Below are 27,343 nucleotides of genomic sequence, written 5' to 3' on the forward strand. Positions count from 1 at the left end.
TCATCAAAGAGAGTGCAATAGCATAGAATATAGGGACTTCCAATCCAGCGATCATCCACGTTTATGTCACCAAGTACAAAGGCTTTTGTTGACAATCTATAGGATTGGTTCAACAATTCTAACTTTTCTTCATATTGTTGTAATTGCAGAAGATGAATTGCATGTTCTCAGGAAATGTAATCCAATAATTCTCATTACCTAGTTTGACTAGGTCAAAGTGGTTGAGTTCCTCCCACCTTTTTCTCCTCTCTCACTTCTTTTCCCTATATAAGGAGTGCCCCCCTCATTGTAAAAATCTTCTTTATCTTGTATTCAAGAAAGCTCTGCCAAGCTTGTGCAAGCATAACTTTGATTGTGTAGTACCAATTTGGAAGAAAAATAAATAACAAGAAGCAATTGGATTCTAAGTTTTGACTAGAAGCGATTGTAACAACACAAATAAGAAGCTTTGACTGTAATTTGTGCCTATTGTCTTTGATTCATGTTGTATTATATGTTTAAATAATAGAGCATAGTGAGTAAAGAAACAATCGCAACCAAAGCTTTGAGTGAGAGTGATTGTAGTGATACATAGACTAGAAACTTTGACTGTAACTAATATTGTCATCTCAAAATCACCAAAAAATAGTTAATTTTCCCTCAATCTCAAGTTTTTGTGCCCTAATGATAGAGGTTATTATTATAGAATAGATTAAAACAGGATTTAAAGCCAGACCAATATGCTTTCAATCAGCCTTTGAGTTGGTGTTGGTTTATCGGTATCACCATTTCCAACTATTAGATAGAAGTGTAGTTTAGAGATTTAATCTTGCCCATTACTCGCTCCACGAGTAAAGTGGATTCTCTCCTAAAAGATAAGAGGAAATTATATTGGTAATGTCCCTTACAAAATATCTCAACTTCTTGCTTACCTTGAGCTGATCCAAGGAACGGTGAGAAGGGGGAGTCTTCCATTTAAGGTAAAAGAGACTTTGTCTCACACGTGGCTAGGCATCCTATTTTGCGACTAAATTTGTACAAACTATCGGTTGCAAAGTATCAACCCAACACACACGTATCCTCAATGATACTTACAATAGGAACATTATATTTGTGGTTTGTTTAAGGATGTTAATCCAGCATGACAAATATCTATACAATACAACACGTAGATATTGATTAGATGATATCTATCTCTCAATTAATATTGATTTACAAGTTATAATCTATCATGATCTGCTTAGACATCAACCATATGATATCCATCATGATAGAAGGTTAGACTATCGTAAGATCGTCACCTTACTCTACTAACCACAAAGTCATGTAGTAACTCACATGACATCCACTATGCCTCAACGTAGAGGGTGGAACCAAGGGCTTTCACCTCAAACTTCTACCAAAGAAGAATGCAACACATAAACAAGGCATTTTACCTTGAACTTCTCTGTCATAAAGAAGAAAGCATTACAAGAAATTTCACCTCGAAATTCTCCCTCCTGGAGAAGATATCATTAAGCAGATATCAATCTATTGATCTTTTTCGTCCAAGATTTCTTATGATAAACTATTAGACTCCCTCTAAATTTGATATCAATCTTCTAAGCTCCACGTCCAAAATTATCTCTAATGAAGTGTCACACTCCCTCTAAATATGATATCAATCTTCATTTTCCTACAAAAGTCCCCGAAGAAAAATAGAAAGATCAAGGCAAATAGGTCTTATAGTAAGTATATTACAAATAAGAGAGAAACTACAATGAGTATATAAATGTAATACTTAATGATAATAAATAGTTATTTGTACATCAGCATCCTTAATACAAGTTGCTCCAATAAGGTTCTATATGCATCAAATCTTAAAATGGCTTTTGAGATAAAGACGTTTTGATGATACTTGACTTGAACCAACTGAATGTTGAAGATATATAGCTTAGAAAATGTGTATAAACAAAACATATTTTAAAACATTTTGTGTCCATTCCCTAACTATCAAATGACAATACACTCCAGATTTTCGACAAAAATCTATGAATACATTTTTCCCTACGAACTTGTAGGGATGTGGATATTTTCCCCAAACAAACAAGGAATTTGTGTCATGACACCTTGCCATTGCCAGATCTTTCACCTAAAGTTTCAAAAACCACGCATGATCATTAACATTGACATGGACATTGATCATGTTGACGATGTCCCCATATTTTAGCTTATTGACAGGATAATTTGGCAAAACTTGTGTTTGCTACCAATTTTGGCAAAAGACAACATTGTTTTGCTCACCTATCTCAGTCCTCCAACCGCAATAGATATTTTGACTGTATGCAAATTGTTTTGTAGAGGATTTGCCTTCCCAGATCTCGCACTTTCCATTTGAAGATTCATTGTGCTTTGCATTTCTCTCACGACTTGCTACAGGCAATTGTGAATTCCACAGGGGCAGGACTTTCGTTGCATTTCATGTTGGAATTGCAATGATTGTTAGAGGAATCCTCTGGAAACAGTTTCAATTGATGGAGTGCCAAAATATCAAACAGCACAAGAGTTGAACAGATTTCTTGTGCTTCCTCTTTGTTAATTCCTCCTCCAACTTCTTCTACGAGTACTTCATTTTGCACCGTTGATGCCAAAGGTAGGGCAACCTCATCATCCTTCTTTGTGCTAACAAGATGCATTTGAAGATGATCGCCTCCACGATGCATGTGAAGAGAATTATGCAACGATGCCATTATAGGTTGTTATTGATCAAATCATCTCGGTTGCATCTCTAACTCCTTTGTTGAACTACTAAAAAACTTTTCAGAACTTTATATACTTCTTTGCATCTGTCCAAGTACATACACAACACTTTACACAAACTCTTATTGAAACTGGACTTGACACGCACATAGAGTACATCAAACTTCAGAGTGACTTCATTGTATTTTGTCTTATTCTAAATATTGCATAAGCATGAATTCTTTTTGGAATTCTTATTGAAATTTCAGATATGTTTAACAAGATTATGAGGGCGTAATAGAATATAATTCAAAAGCCATCACAAAAATACTTTTGTGACCAACTTGCCCATTGACATGCATGCTTGCATTAACTTGTCATCATCATATAAAATAAATTTTACTCGCGTTATTTGACATCTATGTTTTCCAAATGCACAACCTCTCGCACATTTATATTAAGGATAAGGCAAGGAGAGATATGTCCCTTCATTGGCCATGTCTATTCGTTATTATGTAATTAATATAATAACAATTGATTATGTAACTACATGAATATTGTTATATATAATATATATATTCATATTATATCTTTGAATCATTATCACATTAATTTCTCCTAATAGTATTTTAGATATATATCTATATATGCATTTGATGCAGGAGCATCTTGGGTCTTTAACCAATCTTGCATCAACCAAACAATAATTCTTGTCTTCTATGCTAGTCTGTTTTTACGAAGTAGTCGTTATTGCTTTTAGTTTCATGTTGTGCGCAGTTAGTATCATGTCAAGGACCTATCTTAGATCCTTGTCCTAAGTGTGCGAGTTCTAATGTTTTGTATTTCTCGAGTTTTGTTCTTCACGGTCTCTGTTTCCTGCAGTTTCCTTCCAGTGAAGCATGTTGTTTCAATTGGCACGGATTCCTATTGATTATATGGTGTCTCATGCAGTTGGGAGCCGACTACTATCTCCCATGAGAACCTATCCTTAAGTACATGTGATCTTATTTTTCCCTTTGCTTGAGTTTTGATTCACTCTTCCAAGACTAGACCTAAATTGAAATTAAATGCATGACTAGCCGACTTCCGGCTTAGCTGGCTATATAAGAAGCTTGGTTAGATGTAGGAAAGCACGATTAGACGATGAGAAGAGGTAGAAGAGTAGTAGAAGATAGAGAGATGTGAGCTTGGACTCTGGATTTATGATTTCTTTTGTATATGGCTGCAAATCAAAAAGCCTCACAGCCGGGCATGTTGGTTGCTTTATATGTGAAGTGAAATAATTACAACTACTAATTTGTTGCATCCAGCCTTGTGTTCTTTGCTGTTTATTTAAATTCTATATAAAGCTTTTGTGTGTGACTTTGAGGAGGAGATATTGGAAGGTTTAAGTTGAGTTTATTCCACATCTTCCCAACCCACTCATTATATCTCCGTCTACATTATATCTCACATAATTGTATATATATATCAAGGTTGCATGTGTTAAAATTCTAACCATGATAACCCTACAAGTCTTACAGTACAGACCGTACCTTCTCTTATAGATAATATATCCAATGATTGGCAATTAATACATATTTATGCCTCTCCTATGGGTGCTGGCGATTTCCAAGAGATGTCATTGTTTTGTGTTTGACTAAACTAATACTTAGTTTAATGCAATCAGATTTCCACAATCCATGATTTATAATGCTAAGTTTCTGGAATAGATTGTGTAGAGATTTTTCATCAATGTTTCGAATCACACTACGTGATCCATCATCAGGAAGAGAGAGCAAGAGGTGTCAAACAATGTCATTCGAAACGTTGATGAAAAATCTCTACACAATCTATTCCAGAAACTTAGCATTATAATACTTAGTTTGTTAAATACTAATCTGAGTCCCTTGAAATCGCCGCTTAGTTTGTTAAATACTAATCTGAGTCCCTTGAAATCGCCGACTTAGGAAGACTTATGATTAATGCTAAGTTAAGGGTTATGTCCCTCGAGGGACATACCCTCTAGATAGGATATATATTCAGTTGTGAATGCAGTTTATGGGACACAATACACAACAGTCTGCTCCTATAAGCATCCTACTTCCAGCGAACAATAAGTCTGAGATATTCTATATTATCAGATTGATAAGAGAGCATTGGATCTGCATTCAAGATAATTATAACTTCATCAAACAGTCTGAATATTTTTAATAGGTAGAAGACCATTCTCAGCCATTCAAACTGAACTAAAAGTCTGATCCAACGAGCAAAGAATTAGCAGAATCTTTACAGCATGGGTATTCGTACCCACATACCCAAGTACCAGATACACATATCCTAAGCATTGGGTACTTGTTGCAAAGCATCATAGCTAAGGACCTTGATTAAGATTGCTGATTTTTTTTCCGATTTTTTCTCTGTGTATCAGCTTTTTGTTTATCAAGCTTAATTCAATACCTAATCAGTCAGACGTTTATCATTTGCAATATGTCAGTGTCATATGATTTATGATCTTCTTGTTCATTTTTAAAGTTTGACTTCTCTATTATGCATCTAATCATTTATCATATATTATTCTTACAAACATATAGTAAATCAGAAACTGGAAACAATACATTACATATGCAAACTTTATCACAGTTCTAGTTTTGAAAATCCATTATCATGACTAATAATTTCAGATTTTCTTTAAATATAAAAGTATAATTAAAAATAAAGTTTGACATACCGAAGTACCCCTATCACTTATTATGAAAAATAGTCATAACCGTACCTGTACTAGTACCCTAAGTACTGGTACAGGTACATATGCAAACTTTATCACAGTTCTAGTTTTGAAAATCCATTATCATGACTCATAATTTCAGATTTTCTTTAAACGTAAAAGTATAATTAAAAATAAAGTTTGACATACCGAAGTACCCCTATCACTTATTATGAAAAATAGTCATATCCGTAACTGTATCGATACCCTAAGTACCCCCGTCATTGTTCAACCTTGTGTAAAGTTTCTGCAAATTCTTCTCTAAATCGAACTGATATAATGCCTTTCTGATTGCTGAAGATGGTCGTGAATATACAGACCTATATATGAAGCGTTACTTGAAGTATAATAATTATTCTATAAATATTTTTATCCCTACTAATAAATCGCATAAGGCAATAATGCTAGAGGAGAAGACTTAATTGTATCTGTGCATCCTCTATCCACATTCTTACCTTCCTTTATAGTAATCCCAAGGGACATGTCCTCACAAAGGACATGACCCTTTCTAAGTTGGCCCTCCATAAGACATAATTATGCCAAGATCGGCGTCTCCATTTGTTCACTAATAGTTAGTTAAACTAACGACATTTAGAGTTCACAAAGGATTGCGATCTGTAGAATCTAACCAATATGATGTCAGAGTTATAGAATTAACACTCCCTCTTAACTTGATAATCATACTGAGAGATAACATATCTAGCACCATCAATTAAGATGAACAAGCATAGATTGATACTCTATATCTAACTGAATCTTCTAATCATGTGGTATCATTGAACACATGATACTATGTCATATGACTTTCACTTATACTTGTGATTACAGTATTGCATGGAACACAATATACAGGATAAAATCCAGAGAATGATTAAATTCATCCTTTATCCAAGTTGTGACTCATAGGTACTGGCAGGCCTATATCACAATATGATCATGAGTTAAGATCTACCAGTACACGCGATAAAATTTGGAGAATTATTAAATTCTTCCTTTATCCAAGTTGTGACTCATAGGCATAGAACTATCTACATCACAATGTGATCTTGAACTCATCCAGATCTGACAGTAGTTCTCTACTATTTAGTACATTATCTTAAAGATCGTCATCTCTCATAATATCTTTTATACAAGTGTTCATTATCTCAGAGATCGTCACCTCTCAGATAAAGAATACAAATGGTGAATCCCAAAACAGTCAATAGCCTGACAATAATAATTTTAACTCAAAATTATCTCATTAATAATTAAAGATTACAAATGTATTATAATTCAACCATACCAAGTCCTTTTCTAAAGTGATCTATCTTCACTCAAGAGAGGTTTGGTAAGAATATTTATTGTCTAATCTATAGTGCAAAGGTATTCTAATTTTACAATATTCCTGTCTACCATATCTCTTACATAATGGTAAGGAATTTCAATATGCTTGGACCTGTCATGAAAAATTAGATTCACAAAAAGCTTGATGAAACTCTAATTATCAAAGTGAATAATAGTACAATTCATGGGTTGACCAAATAATCTCATAAGTAACTTTCTAAGCCAAACTACTTCCCAAGAGGACATTGTTGCTGCAATGTATTCAACTTCTGTGGAACTCTATGCTATTGATGCTTGCTTTCTACATATCCACGATATCATCACTAAGTCTAAACTGAAACAACATCCTGAAGTACTTTTCCTGTCAGTAACACTTCCAGCCCAATCTGAGTCTGTGAACCCATGCAAGTCCAAGTGAATCTCATAATGTGTTTAACTGTAACTAGGTGAATCTCCTTTGGCTCACACATAAACTAACTTAAAGCATTAACAGCATAGCAAATTGTGATATTGCTATCAGGATTTAACCGTGTGATTTTGAGTCAAACTCATTGACCCATGTTTCATGAGTAGTGATTCAACATGAATCCATCTCTCATGAGAATAAATGGGACACTTAGCACTCATTGGATCTAGGTGATGCTCACAGGGGTGAAGCACCAAGACTTCCCAACGGGTCACCCATCCCAGAACTACTCCAGCCTGAGCGCGCTTAACTATGGAGTTCCCTCCATGGTTAAACACAAAGCTTGCAACCCCATTTGCAAAACCTTCACCAAGTGTTGTGCCTTATGAACCATTCATTAGAAAGCCCCTTAAGCTCATCAATTGATAAGTAGGAGATAATTTCCACAACAAGTCAAATTGTGATATTGCTATCAGGGATTTAACTATGTGATTTTGAGTCAAACTCATTGACCCATGTTTCATGAGTAGCGATTCAACATGAATCCATCTCTCATGAGAATAAATGGGAATATCAGGTCTTGTATTTACCAAGTACATAAGAGACCCAATCATCTGTTTGTAAAGAGTAGAATCTATGGAGGGTGATTTTGTTGCTGCTTCCTTAAGTTTGTGTAGATTAGTCTCCATAGGAGAAGACAAAGGTCTACAGTTCCACATTCCAAATCTCTTCAAGATGTCTAATGTATATTTTACTTGATTAAGTATGATGTTGTCAGAGTTCTATCATACTTCCAGTCCTAGGATGTAATGAAAGAGTCCTAAACCTTTCATTTCAAATTCTTTGATTAGATCTTTCTTGCATTGATCTATAAGATGATCATCACTTGTTATTAGTAAATCATCAACTTATAGTATCAAAGTTATCATATCATCTTTATCCTTTTTATATTAGAGATTTGGATCAGCCTCATTCTTGGAAAATCCTAAACTGGAGAGATACTTATCAATTCTTTCATACTATGCCCTTGGAGCTTGTTTAAGCCCATAAAGAGCTTTCTTGAGCTTGCAAACAATGAAAAAAGGGTTATGAGTTTCAAAACCTTCAGGTTGTTTCAAATAAACCTCTTTTGTAATCTTTCCATTCAGAAATGTTGTTTTCACATCCATCTAATGTACTTTCCATCCCTTCGATGCTGCAATAGCTAGGACTACTCTTACAGAGGTGTATTTGGCAACTGGAGCAAAGGTTCCTTCATAATTAATTCTCTCCTGAGAGAATCATCTGGCTATGAATCTGGCTTTATAGTTTTCAATGCTACCATCAACAACATGCTTGATTTTAAATATCCACTTAGAAGAAACAACAAATTTTCCTTCAGGCCTTGGAACAATTTCCCAAACATCATTCTTAATAATGGATTGGTATTCTTCCATCATAGCATCCTTCCAAGTTGTATGTTTAATAGCATCTGACACATTGGTTGGTTCTGATTTAGATAGATCACTCATGTTTGCTACATAACTAGAAAATCTTTTGGGTCTTTTGCTTTCTCTGAAGGTTCCAGATGGTGCAGCGAAGTCTTGTGGTTCCTCTACAGTCTTAATAGCCCAAAGTGGTCTTTTCTTAGGATTTTGAATTTCCTCAAGATTAAGATTTTGAATTTCATCTTCAATTTCTTCAATGTTCTCCCTCTGAAACCCACATTCATGATTTTCTTCAGAACTACGTATATGTGTAGGATCTTCAGAACTAAGGGCTCTTTTGAATGTTAAATCTTCTTCAAATATTATATCCCTACTAAGTTCAATGTTTTTCTGACCAGGTATGAAACTCTATATGCTTTAGATGTTTCACTAAACCCGACAAAAATACCTTTCCTCTCGGAGAGTTCTAACCTAGTTCTCTTTTCTTTTGGAACATGTATGTATACTGGGCACCCAAATATCTTAAGATGGCTTATATTTGGTTTAACCTTAAAAAAGACTTCTTCAGGAGTTTTATCTCTATGGTGGGAGTGAGGACTTTTGTTTTGAATATAGACAGCAGTACATGAGGCTTCTGCCCAAAGATAATATTCTAAATTTTGATCAAATATCATAGCTCTTGTTGCTTCTATAACTGTTCTATTCTTCCTTTCCGCTACCTCGTTTTGCTCTGGGTTATAAGGAACAGTATACTCCCTCTTAATTCCTGCTTCTTTACAAAAATCTTTAAACAAATCTGAAGTATATTCCCCTCAATTATCAGTCCTAAGAGTTCTAATTTTGTGTCCTAATAGGTTTTCGGTTATGGTTTTGAATTCTTTAAATCTCTTAAGGATTTCTTCTGATTCTTTGAATCAGTAGCTTTATGAATTAACGCTTGAATAGGCTCTATGTTTAATTCATACAAGTATCCCTTTCTTTGACCAATCAACTTTGATTTCTTAAATGAAGAGTTCTTAGACCAGGTCATTACTTTATCACCCATGAATGCAACATTATGACCATCATCTTCAAGTGTTGTAACAGAAATTAGATTCCCTTCTATTCCTAGTACATAGAGTACTCTTTTGAGATGGAGAGAAATACTTGACTTCAATTTCAAGGTGCAATTCCCAATTCCTTTGACTGAATGAGTGGAATTATCACCTATGGTAACTTCGTCATTAACTTCTTCTGATATTGAATCTAGTACTTCTTTGTATCCTGTAATTTGTTGAGATGATCCACTATCAATTACCCATGCTTTGCTTGATAGTTCATTTGATAGTGCAGAATATAATACATGTTTCTCAAGATCATAGTTTCCTCTTTCCTAGTTACGTTTGTACAATTTACTTACCGCTTTGTATTCTTAGGGCAATTAATCTATAGTGTCCAAATTTTTCACATTTAAATCATTTTATTTTGGATAAATCTCTCTTCGGTTTGTCATTTCTTTGATTACCCTTCTTCTTTAAGTGCTTCTTCTTACCTTTATAGGAATTTGTGTCGCGAACATGAAGTTCTTCATCTTCAATTTTCAATTTTCCTCCTTTCTTAAGTTGCCTTGATTCTTTTTGAAGGCAATCTCCTTTAAGCCTATTGAAGTTTGGAAGTTTGTCTCTAGCACTTACTCCTTGTGAGAATATTTTCCATGGATCTAGTAATCCATCTATTGCCATTAATGTTAATTATTCATCATCAATTACGTACCCAATGCTTGTAAGTTCATCTCTTAGAATAGCCATCCTTAGAAGTAGTAATAGGGTTCTGGTCTTATTATTAACTTCATATGCATTGATTAGTGCACTCATCATTTTGAATGTCGTTTGATGTTTCATTAGCATAGGTACTATATTATTTTTTACTCCATCTAATATGATTTTCATGGCTTTCCTGTTTCCTTTGATCCAGTTAGTTTTATTAGGTTCAATATCAGGTTGCTTGGATTCCTTATCAATGAACTGTGATACATCATTTTCGTCAAGAGCCATCATAATTCTGAATTTCCATGCAATGAAATGGTCTTTACCATCAAATCTATTTTCGGGTCTGATTGCATTAGTCGTTGCAGTCATTGTAGGTAGAAGAATGATGTTGGATATGAATTAAGTCTGATTACTAATTTGGAAGCCAAGGTTCGACTACCAAAGCTCTAATACCATGTAAAGTTTCCGCAAATTCTGCTCTAAATTAAACTGATATAATGCCTTTCTGATTTCTGAAGATGATCTTGGATATACACACCTGTATATAAAGTGTTACTTGAGTATAATAATTATTCTGAAAATGTTTTAATCCCTGCTAATAAATCGCATAAGGCAGTAATGTTAGAGGAGCAGACTTAATTGTATTTGTGTGTCCTCTATCCACATTCTTATCTTCCTTTATAGTAAACCCAAGGAACATGTCCTTAGAAAGGACATGACCCTTTCTAGGTCGGCCCTCCATAAGACATATAATTATGCCAAGATTCGCACCTCCATTTGCTGACTAATACTACATTTAGTGTTCACAGAGGATTTCGATCTGTATTATAGTTTAGTATATCTAAAAGACTAATGCTATAAAGGAAATTCATGCTTTGTCAAATCTGTATGATCTATAGAATCAGACCAATATAATGTCAGAGTTACAGAATTAACAAATTGATATATATATTCAATAGTCTAGTCTCACAGGATTTATCCAATTGAAACTACAAACATCAACAATAAAATATGCCTTTTTAAAGTATTTTCGAATATTTGGCTAGCCAAAACTTAAATACACTAAGGAATTTTGACTCAACCCACTACAATGCTGACTCTGAAGGACTTAAATTTTAAAATTCCCACTTACAATCACAACTTTGACAACTTAATTTCTCAATCACCCCTCTTCTTTAATATTTCCCCCATGGCACTTTAAATAACTCTTCCCTTTAACTTAAGTCCCCATTTACATTTTGTTTCAAAATGTGTTATTAAATAAAGGGACTTTAAATATTTCCCACTTAACTATAGTCCCACATTAATAGAGTTACATAGCTTTATAAGCTAACCTTATCAATGAATAGATAAATAATATCAATGATATTTATATCTTTTGTTGATTTTAATCATTTACCATCGACATGTCACTAAAGATCCCAACCATGCCCAAAATGACTTACCATAAATAATAAGTATATGATGCAGGAGCATCCTAGGGTAGTTGGCAATTTTGCATGTTGGAGTGGTTTGACCTTGAGGTTGGAGAGCTCAGTCGAAGAAGAGATGTGCTCAGTCGTCATTAAGTTATCGTGTTGGCCGAGGAGCTTGATCACGAAAGGAGCTTGGTGTATACTAATTCTAGGCATATACTATGTTGCTCGATTTATACTGCATTGCTCCGCTTATGCTATGTTACTTGACATGTATTGTTACTTGACGATGCTTGGTGATTTTGTTGACGCTCGACAGTATGGTGCATCGAATGGAGTTCTTGCGGAATGGATCGGCCAACTTGGTGTACATAATGTGTGTGGAGTGTGACATGGAGCGATCCTAGGGATGTGTGAGGACCTATTTGGGTCTTGGTGATCTTTCCTATGTGTATTAAATGATTGTTGTAAGCCAACTAAGGTAGTTTATGTTTATTGTGTTCTAATTGCATCAAGCCAACTTGTGGCTAGAGTGTTTATTTAACGTAAGGGTTTATTTGATTTGTAAATTGTTAGGCCAAATTGTGGCTTAGTTGGGTATAAGTAGAGGGTCTTGTGGAGTCTTGAATCATCATCATCCAGCATTTAGAAGATGGAGTAGCTGAGAAGAGCGAAGTTTAGCAGAGCTAGTAGCTAGGTGAGAGCTTGAGAAACAAGAAGGTTGCTTGGTGGCTTGCGAGCACAAGTTTAGATTTTTCTTGGAGCTCTCTACCAAATTGTGGATCTAGGCTAGCTAGTGGTTGGATCTTGCGAAGTCTTGCAGAATTACTATTGTAATTGATTATGTATTTGGCCGTAACCCGGAAGACCTTACAATCAAGCATGTTGAATGTAAATCTTATGATCAAGCATGTTGAATGTAAATCATAAATCCTATTATGAGAATTGGCATTGTTTGGATCAGGGTAAACTTTAAGCAACCCCCTCCAGAAAAAGATATAAAAGTACTAGCGAATCATACATTATTTTCAAAAATAAAATAATTTCCATTATTTAATGAGTGAATCTTACATTATTTAAATATTTTTAGAACTAATTTTTATAAAAATGTGGTGATTTTAAATATTTTTAAAAGCTAAATTATTAGCCAAAATTTTATAAAATTGTCCACTTGGCAAATATTAGCCACTAAAAATACTCTGGTTTGAATCTAAATCTTTGTGTTATTATCTATATTCTATTGTGTGGTTATTTGTTGGGGGCTAGGTCATCTCCTTTGGGGATTCTCCTGCCTTGTACTGCATCAGTATACATTGCAACAAAAACTTGTTACCTAGGCCAAATGGCCTTTAAGTCCCTTAAATGTCTTGGTTAGCCTGCACAACCATGGAGAAATAGGCTAATGAAAAACTCATACAATTGTGCTAGAAAGGGTACATTACATGTCCATGCACTGGAGAAAGAATTGAATTAACCCAAAGGCAAACCGCGTTAGATTAAAATCAAGCCTAAGATGAGTGCGGATTATCAAGTATCAGCAACCCAACCTGATTTTGGGCATAGACAGGTAAAGTTAAGCATGTCCACCTGAATTTGTCAGTAAAAAATCAGAAAACTATCAACAACTTCAGCAAAATTGAGAAACAAACTTGAAAGTGAGAACTTGTGAGGCAATTTCAAATTTGAATACCCAAATAATCAAAGATCAAATACATTAAAAAAACAAGATTGTGAATGCTGAAATGCAGTATCTTTATCCAAATGCAAGTATAATTTAAAAGTTAACATATTTTTCTTTGAAGAGAACACTTATTGTGAAAATTTGCTTAAACTCAATTTTTTCATAAACTTGACAAAAAGTATTTTTTCTTTCTTTGCAAGGGTTGATGCATGGAGATGACAACAAAAGATGGTGTTCAAAGGAACACAAAGAGGAAGAATAACTGGAGAATCAAATTCGAACAAGGGATGATATTCAAAATTTCCTAAGCAAAAGATGGTGAATGATCCTTGAGTTCCCTTTGGAAATCCAAGAATCAATATGAAGGTGATTACAACATCAAGATCAATATGTATGGGATTTAAACATGGAGGGCTCATAAAGAAGTTTCAAGACAAAGGCAACTTTGAGCAGCTCATTAACATAAGGGAAGATCAAGGTTAAGAACAATGGGATGGCAGCAAAAAAGTGGAAATGTGAATACAAAGGTTCAAGTCAACAAATAAATGCAAGAGATCAAAGCTAGAGATATTCAAGATGAAAAAAAACATTAGTACACTTCAAGAGCAAGATGAAGTCTAAAGAAGATAGTTGCAGAATATTTAATCAAGGTTGGAAATGTTTAGTATCAAGAGGAGATATAGTTCGAAATACAAAATATTTCTTTTTGATAAGCAAGTTGATGTGGTGTCCACAAATTTTCAATTAATCAAATTACTCCACATCTTCATCATGTCTAGAGTCATCGCATTTGCCATCAAGGATAAGGATAAGGGATACATGCTTCTAGAACATAGTTTGTTATGATCCTATGTAGCATGGAATTCTCCTCTTTGCCCATGGAGGATGTTTTATTTCTCATTGCTAACATTTAACGATTGTAGGTGGTAGTTACAGCAAACTTAATTAGTGTTCCTTTGAATCATCTCTGTCATTGATCTTGAATCAATCTAGGTCCTCGGTTTTAAATGAAAGCCCTATATAAAGGTTTGCTCATTTCACTTGTAAAGGGAGGAGAGACTTATTATGAAATTGCTGTTGAAATGCTGCCAAGAAATTGCAAATTCATTTAAGGTTGGTATATGCTGTGTTTTTTTAAGTGCTAGCATGGTTTACTTCTCAATTAGTTAGAGTTTGTTTATGTTAAATAGTTGAATGAAAGACATTGTTGTTTTTTAATGCTGAAGACTCTATGTTCATAGCATTTGTAATTTGTTGATTGCAGGTTGCATTGCATGGTTAGTCTGAATTCATTTCAATTTTAACTTCAAAGTACTTTATGATCATTGATTCGCATGTCTTGTCGTGTTGATGTGTATAACTAATTTGAAAAAAAATTGTGTACCCTTCAGAGATTGCATCAACTTTACCTAGTCATTTATTTTTAGGTGAAGTAAAGATTGGTTTAGTTACACTTACTCAGCAAATAGTCAATTGCATTGTTAGAAGTAGATTAGATTCATAAAACCATCCATCTCTTTTGCAATTTATTTTAAAATCGCTGATTAGGATTAGATGAAGAATCTTATAGTAAAATCATTTGTTATTTGAGGAAAAGAGTTGGTCAAGTCCAAGAACAATTGTGCAAGTCCCTTACTGACAACCAACAATATCACATCATTTCAACTGAGTTATATCCAACACAAAGTTGCTAGTTCACAGTGTAAACCTTGGGATTGCCTTATTTAATCAGACAAGTTCAACATGTTTAACATTTGTGGTTTCCTTGCCCACTAGAGGGTAAAATACTTGGTATTTAGTTTGTGTTTACATGTGTCGCAAAACACACATCAACGTGTCTTCCTTAAAAGATATATACGAGGGTCTTCACTTGAGAAAGAAATCAAGGAATCAAACATTATAAGGCAAACAGCAATACCAGAAAGATTAGTTTACAAGTCAGGATAAACAAGCCTACAGATTGATCAGATCAGAAAATACTCTCTAGTGCAGACCATAACAATCTTATTATTTGAGGTACGCAAGATAATGATGAATAGATAATCTATCAATAAGGTCAGTAGATGTGTCTTCCCCTTCTAAGTAACCTGACTTATGCTGGATGGACATGAGTTCCTGCCACTTGGGGCCAAGGGGCCAAGGGGCCAAGTTTGGATACTCCGCACTCTTAGGCTCAGTCAGGGTGAAGTCAGGGTGCCTTATTGGAGAATTGTGATTAGGGGAGCAAGCATGTCTTACCCTTCTAAGTAGCCCACCTCATGCTGGATGGACAACAGTTCCTCCCACTTGCAAAATACAAGCTCAAGCTTTTAATTCTTGAACTCTAATGAATGATTTAAGAGCTTGAGAACATTAAATGAAAAGAAGCCAAGGAAGTGAGCTGGATAATATCTCATGCTCTTAAAGTCTTTGATTAGAATTCAAGTGTAAATAAGATTTATCTTAACTCTAATTACAAGTCTTAATTCTTTCACTACGTAGCTACTCCAAAATTACAGACATCTAAAAATAAATAACTAAATGCATCTGATAATTTAACAGGAAGCACCCATTCTCCTCATTAGATGAACTTCAATTGAACTCACTGCTGCAGTGAAAAGGACTAAAGCAGACACTGCTAGAAACTTTAGAAATAAAAATAGGAAGAATTACCTTGACGAATGTGTTCACTGCAAGTATCGCAAGGTCAGGTTGACTCTTTGCATAGTTAATAAGATATAGATACACTAACTTTTTCAACTCCAAATTCTCTGTTTGCATGCAGTTCACAACATCCGTAAATAATGACGAGACATCTTTACCAACAGTCATGGCAGCTATAACTTTCTTCACTGCATCTTTTTTCTTATCCTGCATGTGACAGAAAGGAAATACACGTCATATTAAATATCAAAACTTGTGAACTACTCTGTGTGCAAATATTTTACCCACTCAAAAAAGACAAGAAATCCTAATATTGAAGTACGTCTTCACTTATGTAACAGCTTACCACAGAACTTAAAACAAACCCAAACAACAGCACAGACCAGAACAGGCTCAGTATAATACAGATAAAGTCTAAAACTGTCACCCTGATCATGAAAAAATGTATACATTGTGCCATCACCAGTGATATAAACTGTGGATGAAAATCTGTTTTCAACACAGAAATTGTTCCTTTCCAATATCATCGAACAATGCCATAACTTTGTGCTTTTTCCAAAGGATATCAGTATAGACCCCAAACATTCCTAAAATAACACAGGCAAGGTAACTCGATTCTGAAAGCATTCTAGTTATGACTAGAAAGGAAGACTCGATTGTCATTTGCTGACATGTTCCACCCCATTGCCACAAATATCCATCTTTTCAGGGGTTATCTGGGTAACATACACTAGATCATATCCCAATTCAGCCATTAGCAAAATTGAAGCGAAAACCTTATCTTCACACCTGTCCATAAAGCAATCATATGATGCTTGGAAGACTTGATGATTGGAATTGAGTTCATTTTAGAAAGATTAAAAAGCTCACATATGACCATTGTAAACACAAGCGAAACTACTAGACTCAAAAAGATGAGTATATGTCACTATATATAGTTTTGGGATTGATTTGCTGATACATGTACTTCCCCAGTGGAATAATTTGAAGATGTAAATCTATTTGTTCAATGTCCACAGAATGAACAACAGGAAGAACAACTGATGAACTGGTAATTATTAATTTCTCACAGTAGTACTTTAAGTTTATGCATATTAAATTTCCCAGTCTACAAACCAAAAAGAGAGACAAAAGTCCATAAGCCAAACCATTGAAAATTCAATAGCCACGTGTACATTATCAAGCTAGAAATCATCTATGTTAGATCCAACCTGATGGTAACTGTAACAGAAATATCCTCAGAAGCAGTTACAGGCATAGATGCAGAATCCAATGAAGAAGCTCCCATAACTGACACCTGACAATCAGTTTAAAAGTTTAAACTGATCCACTCACAACTGGTGCAGATTGTCTTGCTTACCAAGTCAGAAGCATTATATAGTATATACTGCAGTTTGCAACATAAATGTTGATATGTCCATCTTAATGTTGGCCCCATTAAACCCATCCACACTACTACACGCCTGATGTCTCCCAATGAACAACTAATAGCGGTAATTCATGAACTTGCGAATCTCAACCAGATGCTCCAAGGCCTACTTTTATTAAGGACTATTTATAAAGAGAGTTGTATCATAACCAGTGGCCAGGTCGAGATTCTTGTCATTTACTATAATAGATTGTCCAACTATAACAGAAAAATGGAAGCCCTTCTTGAATATCTAATGTTAATAAAATGTGTGATAGTTAACAGCATGTACAAACTGGAGTTTCCAAAGAAATGATATTTATACTCCTGTAAAAAACTTGTGTAATGAAAAATATATTTCCTAACAAAAATAGCTTATAAAACCAAATTTGAGACGACTGCATAGGCAAACAAATTCTGGTCATGTACAACTGTAACTGAAGCAGATACAAAAGTAATACTGACAATGACAACAATCTCAACAGCATTATAATCTTTGGTGTCCCGAGTTAAGTTTCAATACCTATAACCTTACATAAATTAGACTCAAACAATTCCTGCTTTATCAGAACAATAGATAGTGATATTGAATTTCAACAATCCATATTGTTGTTGTTCAACGTTTCTTCTGGATTTAACTGTGTTAAATCTTTTTACATCAATATTTTAGATCACTCCATGATCCATCATTAGGATAATAGAGAGCTGGAAGGAAAAATAGCTTGTTGCAGACTTAGACAAGCTAAAAAGAAAGAGGGGAGACAGTGGTGAAGATTACACAAAGCTTAAGGGTCCAGGTCAATATATGGAAACAATTAAAATAATGTGTTCACAAGAAAAATAGAGTAAACACATTAAATTGCTACCAAAGTAACAAAGAGATTCCACAATTTTATTAAATTAGTTAGCAAAACTTTACTTGCTTAATGTACTTTTCTGAAGACCTTTTGGAAAAATCACAATAAAATTTTACTTTTTCTTGCAAAAAAAGACACAACGCTAGAAGAAGAACCAGATTCTTATCTTTCTTTGGAGCACCCATTTAGCCTCCAAAACAACCTCACCTGGACTTCACCAAATTCATTGGGCTGCAAAGCATTTGACAAACATGCAAGCAAGTACTGGATTTGCATGTAGGCTATGCCGGCCTCATAATTTTATGTATCTCAAGAGTATTACCATCTGCAATCAGCCCTAGAATTTCCAAAATATGATCTTCCTAACAAACACCATCAAAGCAAATCTCTATGCTGACTGTTTACAACAATCAAAGAGGAATTATATTGATTTGTGATATCAATTGCTGAGTTTTGTATTGTGTTTATCAAGCGAATTTTATCAAACAAGCACTCTTATTATTTTGTGAATGTTTACTAGCTGATAGTGTTGGAGAGAAAAGTCAATTGTGTGAAACAGTTCTAATAGATAATGGAACAATCATGTGTAATATATACAGCTGTGCCAGACTGTCAGAAAATTACATACTATATATAATTTTGAAATATGAGAATAACATATAATATACCACTCAATTTCACACCAACTCCTTGATATTGTACATTGTTTTATGGTAAATGAAAATTGAACTTTGTAAAGGGACTGCTGGAGGGGCCTGAATTTCAATTCTTAACTTTAACAGTACTTGTACTTGTGTCCATCAATCACTATCGTGCTCCATACAAAAAGTGATGCTTTGAAAGCCTTGAATGTGAGACTCGAATGAAGAAAACATTAAAACACGGGTAAAAATTAACTCACTCAATCAATGGTAAACGAATGCTAGTTTAACTTAAATTCATTAGGACAAGGCAATATACCAAAGGCGAAAATCAATTCATTAACAAAAGTAATGTATGCTATACGAGATCAAAGTGAGACAGCAATTCTGAAGTATATATGTAGGGCTGGAGAAAAGAGAGAGACGGCTAGGTCAATTGAGTAGGTAGGACAAAAGATAAAGAAGAGATTTTATTCTCCTCAAAGAAAAAACACCAAGGAAAAGGGATGGTAATCTACAAACTTCCAGCTGCATAAAAGCTTCAAATTTGAATATTTGCATTGAGAGAGCCTAAAGCCCATTGTACCCATACAAAATAATTCTGTATTGTTAAAATAGTATTAATATCTTATTAATGGTCAATATTTTAAATAGTTAGTTTAGTCAGGAAGTATCTATTTCTGGTTTCAGCTAGTCTCTAGTTTCTTCTAGAAACTTCATTGATGTAATTGCCTATAAATGATTCTCATTTTCTCAGTAGTAAACATGCAATTAATCAGCTCCATCTGTTTCATGGTATCAGAGCGGGAAAATAAAAATTTGTTTTTTTCTAGAAAATTGCATTCTTTCTGGGAAAAACAAATTTTCCAATCCAAGATATTTTCTTGAGTTTTTTGCAGAGCTCCTAGTCAGCAAATCTTGGGCTGTTCCTACCTACCTCATTATTTTTCTGACCTCTTGATTTCAATAAAAATGTGTTCTCCTGAAATGTGTTTTCGTGCTTTTTCTGTTTGTGCTCATCATTTTTCTTCTGGTTCGAGGTTGCTATTGCCATTTTTTTGTTTATGGTCATCGTTTTAACCTGTGTAGGGTTTCTCAGAGCCGTGACTAAAATTTTCTAAGATTCATGTGGGTTTTCTCTTGTTTTCCCACCTGTGTTTTTTAGACATTGTCTCTGACAAAGGAACTTTCTCACAGCCTCTTTCTGTTCTTCAGCCTGTTTTCTGAGGCTTTCAACTGCAACTTCTACCAGCAGCATATTTCCTGCAACAACTCTTTTTCATCTTTCCAACTCACATTTTTTCACGGCTCTGTATTCTCGTGATCTTCTTTTCGAGCTAGGCTTTCCTCTAACCTTTTGTTGTAATTTTTAGGCATTTGGATAGTATTTTCAATCTAGGGTTTGGAAATATTTTCAGGGTTTTCAGCAAAATTTTCTAGGTACTCTTCCTTTTTAGGGGTTTGGTCTTCAAATCTCTGTATTGGTTTCCACCTCCCAATTTGTGCCACAGAAATCTGTGTTTCAGTTTTCCTTGAGATTTGTGCATAAATATGCCCCTCATCTTCAATGGATTGGGATTCATGCAACAGATTTTAAATCTTAAGTGCTCTGCTTTTATCTTCAGCGGCTAGGGAAGCATGCAAAATGGTGTCATTAACAAATATCATGCTGCAAACAATAAAAAATATAAACAAAAAGAATTACAACACCTAGAAGAAGTGCATATTGACTATCATTGAGAATTGGTGTCTTCAAAGTTGTTAAATTTAGACACAACTACACGTCCTACTGTTGAATTTCATAGATCTTTTCTGCAAATGTAATAACACTGCCATCATATTGATCTGTTCCAAATGCAAATTTGAATGACTTATAAATATGAGAGGACGAGACATGTCTCTAAGGTTAATCCTTACTTAATAATATACTAACAATAACATATATATATAAAGTAGATATAAGAGTACTTTCTAAATGATGATTTACCAATAACCATATGTGATTTATCTCCAGGTCACTTCAATCCGACTATAGCTACAACCTTAACACTCCCTCTTAGCTAGGGAGGATTGTTATAGAACTCATTATTCTCTCAAGTATATGGAGAGATATCATCTCAGTATGATATTCCTGAAATGGCATATTTAAGGATATCCACATACATCCATCAACTTAGATGTTATCCTTCAATATAATCTGAAGTATGATTCAAAAGAAATATCAATCATATGATATTCATCATACTTATTCTTTTGGTATGTGTACTGGCATTAAATCCTTGATGCCTACCAAAAGAATATGTTATATCTTGGAAAAATGTGTGTTAGCTGATCTCTGGCACTTTGGGACCACAACTAAATGTCGTCTATCAAATAACAGACATGATCTCAAGGATAACCACTTAATGTAGTCCGTCATGACAAGTATCATGACCTCCGGCACACTTTGGGACATCAACTTAACATAGCCTGTCATGATATGTTTATTATCATGATCTTCGGCACATTCTGGGACAACAATTTAATTTAGTCTATCATGATAATAGAACAAGAACAATAAATATAGTAGTATCATTAATGTCATGAATTGATGCAAAGAACTATCACAACATATATATTTATATATACAGCTCGATAAGGGCATGATCATAAAGTATTGAATAGCATGACATATCAATATGTGAACTAAATTAAACATATACATATATGTATGTGTATGTATTTACATATGCATGTATATACATAGATATACATATCCAACCGAAGCTATTACTTTAACACTCCCTAATCTCAATTTCTTAATCTCAATAATCTCATACAATTATATCCCTTTAAGAATATATACTATCTGATTTCCGACACATTTTAGGACACAAATATAGTCAATCAGATAATCAATCTTGATCTCATGATTTCCGGCTCAATCTAGAACTATCATGACTAACTTATTGTCATGACTTCCGACACAGTCCGCGACAACAAGTTAATGTCGTCTGTCATGACAATGGATCAAGAATACATCACAGTAAGCACAAGATCATACGTTTCCGGCTCATTCCGGGACAACAATTTAATGTAGTCGATCATGATACATTATGTTAACATGATTACCGGCACATTCCTGGACAAGAACTTAATAAAGTCTATCATGATAACATGATCAAGCTATTGCTAAGATCATCACCTTACAATAGCAACATCACACATATATCAAATGAAAGATCATCACCTTTCATGACATAAATCATAACAGCATCATGTAGTAACTCACATGATATCCACCATGAACCAAGTCAAAGGGTGGACCCACCATAGCTTCTCCTAGATGTAAGAAACAAAGGCTTTAAGCTTCTCTTTCACAAAGAAGAACGCATTACAAGGAATTTAACTTTAACTTCTACCTTTGAACAAAGATCCTGGGAAGTCAGATCCTCTAGCTACTCCCTCAAAATTTCTCTTTGCCCAAGGATGCTAGTAATACACCGTCAAACTCCCTCTAAATCTAATATCAATCTTTCAACTTTCTAGTGACAAGTCGTTACTTCCTCATGATGTACACACGGGTAGGCCCATCAAAATCATGCAATCGCACACATGCATTTTTAGACTCCCTCCTCATATAGAAGGATACTCATAATCTCAACTGTCAAGGATATTTGCTTCAAGAGCCTCACTTTATCCAGCCTAATCATCAGATGACTAATGAATTCTAGATCATAGTTTTTTTGGAGCTACTATCATAAGATTGAGTCTGCACAATATTTGGCAGCATGCATAAAGTACCAACCTTCTTTTCTTGAAGCTAATGAATACTTATCCATGCATCCTTGATACAAGTTGCTTTAATGAAGGCCCATATGCATCAAATTAGAAAAAAATGCCGCCATATAAGAATTTGTCAAATAATAGGCAAGAGCCTACAACACAACAGTAACTTATAAGCCTCTCATGTGGGAGGTCTTGGGTTCGAATTTGCTTAACACATAAAAATAATTAATTACAACAAATAATAATAATAAATCTAGGCTTTGGCCGTTTACCGATCAAAAAAAAAGAATTTATCAAATAATAAGAATGGAACATTGGTTATTATTCCCCCAACAATGTGAAATTTCGACTCTTATATCATCGAACAATTTGCATCACATCAAATATAGGAAGCTTCTTCCTGTTAAATAGAATGACGCTATAGGAGCAATCAAGCTGAACTTTTCCAAATCAAGAATATCATGCAAGGAATGGAAGATGTGTTCAATAGTATCATACGTTTCGAAATTCACCAGAGTCTTATAGAATACTCATATCTTATGTTAACGTTCAACTTCAACACAAAGTAGTCACACTTTATAATGCTTAGGATCTTTAGGATGATCTTGTAGCTTCAACTTTCGACAGAAAGTTAAGATAATCCTAACATCTTTGATGTATGCATACGAGCCAATATATAAGCAATTGTTATAGCATTTCTTGACATTCCAATCAGTAATGTAATTCTTGATTTATTTTAATAACAACTGTTATAATGTCAATCTTCCATGGTGTTCATTAATAATCAAATTAGATCATATCAAAGTTTTTTTTCAATGAACTCAAATTTCATTAAGGAGTCATACACCCATGTCAATCTGAAATCCCATACTATACAACCTGGATAATTAGTGTCTCCTCTATTCTGTTCTATTAGTGACTTTCAATATATAAGCAATTGTTATAGCATTTCTTGACATTCCAATCAGTATTGTAATTCTTGATTTATTTTAATAACAACTGATATAATGTCAATCTTCCATGGTGTTCATTAATAATCAAATTAGATCATATCAAAGTTTTTTTTCAATGAACTCAAATTTCATTAAGGAGTCATACACCCATGTCAATCTGAAATCCCATACTATACAACCTGGATAATTAGTGTCTCCTCTATTCTGTTCTATTAGTGACTTTCAACCAGAGCGTAGACTTTTGCTAGCATTGGTATAAAGAAGTTATACTTATTGTTGTTCATCCAAGCATCCACTATAGAAGATGAAACCAAATCCTCCCATGTCATTCAAGGATGATTTTCTGATGAGCAATGATGGAGTCATGCTTTAACTTATTCCTGTATTGGTGTAACTGATAAAATATCAATAATACTTGCTTTAGTCAATACCCAGAAAGTGAGACCTAATTGTCACAAGGAAGTCCATGCATATTACATAGTTTTGTCTTCTTTGGAAGTCTTCCACTTCCATGAAAGTAATGCACAAAAAATATAAGTCTTCCACTGAATATTTGCAACAGTCCTAATGTCATTGGAAGGATCCATTACATCCTCTTTTGTGTGCCAATAGCCTTCATTCTGGTAATTGTTCTAGAGCCTGGAGATGATAGCTTAAGTATCTAGAAAACATTCTTCTTCTCAAAGGCTCATGACTTTATTTATCTTAAATAACCCAATCCAACAATTCATGATAGTCTCGGGCATGAATAGGAGTATGGATGAACTCCCACCCATGATAAAACTAGCCTTCCTTCTGTCGTATCTCAGAATGACCAAAACTCCTTTATAAATGATACATTGTTTTTTTTTTAAACTAGAATATTGATCAAGAATGAGCACTCTCAATCAAATCCATGGTTTTATAAAATTTTGAGCCAGTGCTTCACAAATCTGTAAAAAAATCCCCTGTTATGACAAACTTTATATTGCCTGATGATATATTAGTTCACGACAAGAATATGAAGCAATAACTTTTGGCCCAACACAATTGTTTATTTTTTGCACTCCTGAAATATATTCCTGTTTTAGTTTCAGTCAGCAGACAAACTTCATATGTTTAATAAAGATCGGAGATTTCATTTCATCAGCAATATCGAATATTGGTGTGAAGGACCAGTGCTTTGAAAACATATTTAACGACATCTTTTTTCCCCCTACAATCTATATACGGTCAACGAATTGTTCCAACACCAACCTATACACAGCCTCTTAGCATCAAAAAAATCCTTAAGATCAGCCTATAGTAGAGTTTATAGTATCTGGTTGCAACCGTGTCCCTACATCTCAGAGACCCTGAGTCATGTTGAGTTTATTATCTAGTGGATGAATATGAATTCTTCAATTATAATGGGTATTGTCATTCTCTATAGAGCAAGGCAGATGCGGAAGTAAAGACTCAGTAGTTTAAGTGAAATGTCCCCTTTCTGATTTTATATGATATTTAAAGCCTCTTATTAGATTTTAAAACCAAACAACCAATATTTCAAAAGATCAACCAATTTCTCAATAAATCCCAAATCAGGTATGCCCGAAATAGTGCCAAAAACTTCACAGCTTCACATATTATTAATAAATCTGAAAGTAGACATTTTTGCAGAAATTTTGCCAACATAGCGGCCCACAAAATGACATTTCCAGATCTGTATAGAGTTCACACAACATATCCCAAACGGAAGACAAAAACAATGCTCATCGGGCTCTCGAAAACAACACAAAATAGTCCGAAAACACCACAAAAAACTAATAATCTATCACAGAAGTATAATCACGACCCAATACATGTACTCAACTCTATTTTAACATTTAAATGTCTACAATACAGCAGCATACCAAACTGATATGAAATATTCAACCGGAAACACCAAACTCTTACAAAAAACACACCCAAAAACTCACAAATTTGCCCTATCAGCACAAGGGCAAACTCTGCGTGAGCTTGCACATGGAATGGCCTCAAACTCCCGTCCTTAGCCTCCCTGGAAACCTGCAAACTCTCGTCCTTGGGTCTCCTTCTCCATAAGTTTGGCAGCCTCTGAAAAACAACAAAGCAATGAGCAAAAATCAAGTCTAGAATGAATCTGAAATACCTCCAAATCCCTTTAAAAGAGGGCATAACCCTAACTCACCACCAAGAGGAGTCAATAATACATATTTTAATAATAATTTTCATTTATTAGTCCATTGGTTTCCAAAGATTAGCCCCTTTTTCCGAAACTTCACTTTTTGAGCCTACCTACCTTGGCAAAAGTTATTATCTTAATTATTTGAAAAAGAGACATGACAAGTCCTCCCCTCCCAAATATTGCTTGTCCTCAAGCAATGAAGGTTGGGATGCTCAAGAATATGTGCTCCTTCCCAAGTTGCATCTTCCAATGGTAATCCTTTCCATTTGACCAAATGCTCTATGATGCTCCTATTTCTCAATCTTTTCTCTCTTGTATCCAAAACCTCTTCTAGTATCAAAACTAATTTCCCTTCATCATCACGAGGTGGTAATTCTGTAGATACTATGGTTTGCTGGCCTAGAACCTTCTTCAGGCAAGAGACATGGAAAACATTATGTATTTTGTTGTTTGGTGGGAACTCCAATTCATAAGCTACCCCTCCTACCTTCCTGATGATCTTATAAGGCCCATAGACCCTTGGCTTGAGCTTCTTTGCCCCACTCCTCTTCAAGGTGCTTTGTTTATATGGCTGCAACCTGACAAATACCAAATCTCTCACCTCAAAAGATATTTCAATCCTTTTCCTATCAGCATACAACTTCAATTAGTTCTGTGTATGTTGTAGATTATCCTTGAGGGACCTTATTATGTCTTGGCTTTGCTTGAAGAAATCACTTGCTGCAGGTACTCTGCTATCTGAAAGTACTAGATCAACAAAGGAAAGGGCATCGTAACCATAAAGAGCATGAAAAGGAGGCATACCAATAGACATGTGATGAGATGTATTGTAACAATACTCCCCTAGGTGCAACCATTTCACCCAAGCATGTTGTTGATTTGAAACGTAGTTCCTCAAATATCCCTCTATCCATTTATTAACTATCTCTGTTTGTCCATCTGTTTGAGGGTGATACCTAGTACTAGGAGTGAGTTCAATTCCTACCAAACGAAAGAGCTCCTTCCAAAAAGAGCTGAAGAATCTACTATCTTGATCACTGACAATGTTTCTAGGCAAGCCATGTAACCTAAAAATTTCCTTGAAGAACAATGTGATGCCTTGAAATCAGATATGATGGGAAAGAAATGTGCATACTTAGTTAGTCTATCTACCACCACATATATGCAATCCTTACCTTGCACCTTAGGCAAACCAGTGATGAAGTCCATGGAAATACTTTCCTATTTGTGTTCAAGAATAGGAAATGGCTGCAACAACCCTACAGGAAAAACTTGCTCACTCTTGTTTTGTTGGCATACCATACATTCCTTAATGTGTTTAAGGACATCCTCCTTCATACCCTTCCACGCAAACTGCTCTCGAAGTTGCATGTATGTCTTGAGGTATCCTTGATGACCAGCCAAAGGTGTGTCATGAAAGGCCCTCAATATCCTCTCCTTAATTTTTTATCTTAGCACTAAGAAGA

At 34.6% G+C, this 27,343-nt stretch overlaps 1 protein-coding gene across 1 annotated transcript in view; it reads right to left on the bottom strand.

Annotated features, from left to right (window-relative positions):
• LOC149578096 (beta-adaptin-like protein C) overlaps positions 1-27,343 on the bottom strand; it is a 115,820-nt gene that overhangs the window by 57,109 nt on the left and 31,368 nt on the right. The window contains exon 2 of the mRNA XM_089827497.1: positions 16,096-16,293. Within this exon, the coding sequence (XP_089683623.1) occupies positions 16,096-16,293 (198 nt within the window). The remainder of the gene's footprint in view (positions 1-16,095; positions 16,294-27,343) is intronic.

This window comes from Cupressus sempervirens, chromosome 1 (genome assembly GCF_028749045.1).
Source record: "Cupressus sempervirens isolate cs-2001-9-10 chromosome 1, ASM2874904v1, whole genome shotgun sequence".
Taxonomy (NCBI): domain Eukaryota; kingdom Viridiplantae; phylum Streptophyta; class Pinopsida; order Cupressales; family Cupressaceae; genus Cupressus; species Cupressus sempervirens.